The sequence below is a fragment of the Diadema setosum genome, chromosome 11 (assembly GCF_964275005.1).
Source record: "Diadema setosum chromosome 11, eeDiaSeto1, whole genome shotgun sequence".
Taxonomy (NCBI): domain Eukaryota; kingdom Metazoa; phylum Echinodermata; class Echinoidea; order Diadematoida; family Diadematidae; genus Diadema; species Diadema setosum.
In genome coordinates, this window is record NC_092695.1 from 15,531,502 (window position 1) to 15,533,350 (window position 1,849).

At 41.0% G+C, this 1,849-nt stretch overlaps 1 protein-coding gene across 1 annotated transcript; it reads left to right on the top strand.

The window, feature by feature from the left end:
- Positions 1-1,095: 1,095 nt before the first annotated feature.
- On the top strand, positions 1,096-1,575 carry LOC140235308 (uncharacterized). The gene has a single exon (XM_072315334.1). It carries the CDS (start codon positions 1,096-1,098, stop codon positions 1,573-1,575), a length of 480 nt encoding a protein of 159 aa, XP_072171435.1.
- The last annotated feature ends 274 nt before the right edge of the window (positions 1,576-1,849 follow it).

A 1,849-nucleotide genomic window follows, 5' to 3' on the forward strand; every position in this document is an offset into this window, starting at 1 on the left:
AACTATATCTTATTTTTGGACCGTTCTCCTCTCTTTGAGTGCGGTTTATTGGTCTAATTGATACAGTTCTTCTAATTTACTGGTACAACTACGCATTTTAGATCAGTTTTGTGTTTTTAGTGTTAGACTTATATATGGACGCCCTAAGTACTGATTTTATCACAGTACGCCCTAACGCCGCATTTTAACATATACTTGTATATATTTTTCGCGCTTCTGCTTTGCTTATATAGCGTACACTTATGAGAGAAAGATGAGTTTCCTGTCTCTCATTTTTTGTCGCTTTGTTGTGAAGAATTTCTGTGTTACCTTTTCTTCTTTTTTTTTTTTCAAAAATCTCAGATAGTTAGCCTGGCATAAGGCCAGATAATGAGCAATACACTTTTATACATGGACGCCCGTTCGTAGTTTCTAAGGTAAATTATATAACATTTTGCCAGCTTACATTCATTCTTTATAAGGAATACATGAAGGTAGTGTATCATAATGACAAGTCAACACTATCTTATTGTTTGAACAATCTCCTCTCTTTGAGTGCATTTTACTGGTCTAATTGATACAGTTCTTCTAATTTACTGGTATAACTGCGCATTTTAGATCAATTTTGTGTTTTTAGTGTAAGACTTATGCATGGACCCCCTAAGTACTGATTTTATCATAGTACGAACTAACGCCGCATTTTAATATATATAATATTTCTCGCGCTTTTGCATTGCTAATACTATAGTGTACACTTATGAAAGAAAGATGAGTTTCCTGTCTTTCATTGTCGCACCGTTGTCAGATAGTTAGCCTAGCATAAGTCAAAATAATGAGTCTATACATGGACGCCCGTTCATCGTTTCTAAGGTAAGCTATATAACATTTGGCCACCTTACATTCATTCTTTATAAGGAATACATAAAGGTAGTTCATCACAATGACAAGTCAACTTTATCTTATTGTGTGAACGTTCTCCTCTCTTTGAGTGCGTTTTATTGGTCTGATTGACAGAGTTCTTTTAATTTACTGGTATAACAGCGCATTTTAGATCAATCTTGTGTTTTTAGTGTTATACTTAGACTGCTCCAAATTATCATTTCCTTTCACGAGAACATGCAAAGTAGAGTCTGCTACAACGGGAGAACTTCTGATACCTTCCCTGTGAACAGCGGTGTGAAGCAAGGCTGTGTCCTCGCACCGACACTTTTCGGAATCTTCTTCTCCATGCTCCTTCAGTACGCCTTTGTTGACTGCACAGAGGGAATGTACATCCGTACCAGAGCGGATGGGAAGCTATTCAACATCGCCCGACTGCATGCCAGAACCAAAGTTAGAGAGGTTCTTATCCAAGAAATGCTGTTCGCTGACGACGCTGCTCTGGTATCGCACACAGAAGCGGGATTGCAGAGGCTTGTTGATTGTCTGTCCCATGCCTGTAACGAATTTGGACTAACCATCAGCCTGAAAAAGACTAAGATCTTGACCCAAGGCACTGACTCTCCTCCAGACATCTCCATTAATGTCACACATCTGGAAGAAGTGGACTCTTTCACCTACCTTGGTTCAGCAATCTCCAGTTCCTCCTTCCCTTGACAATGAGATAAGCAATAGGATAGGGAAAGCTACTGCAGTCATGGCCAAACTGAACAGGCGCGTATGGAACAACAGTCAGCTGACCAAGAACGCGAAGCTCTGCGTTTACCAAGCCTGCGTCCTCAGCATCCTGCTATACGGCTCTGAGTCCTGGGCAACATATGCTGGCCAGGAGAAGAGGCTCAACACCTTTCACCTCCGTTGCCTCAGACGACTCCTGCACATAAAATGGCAGGATAGGGTGACAAATGCAGAGGTCCTCCAGCGTGCCGGC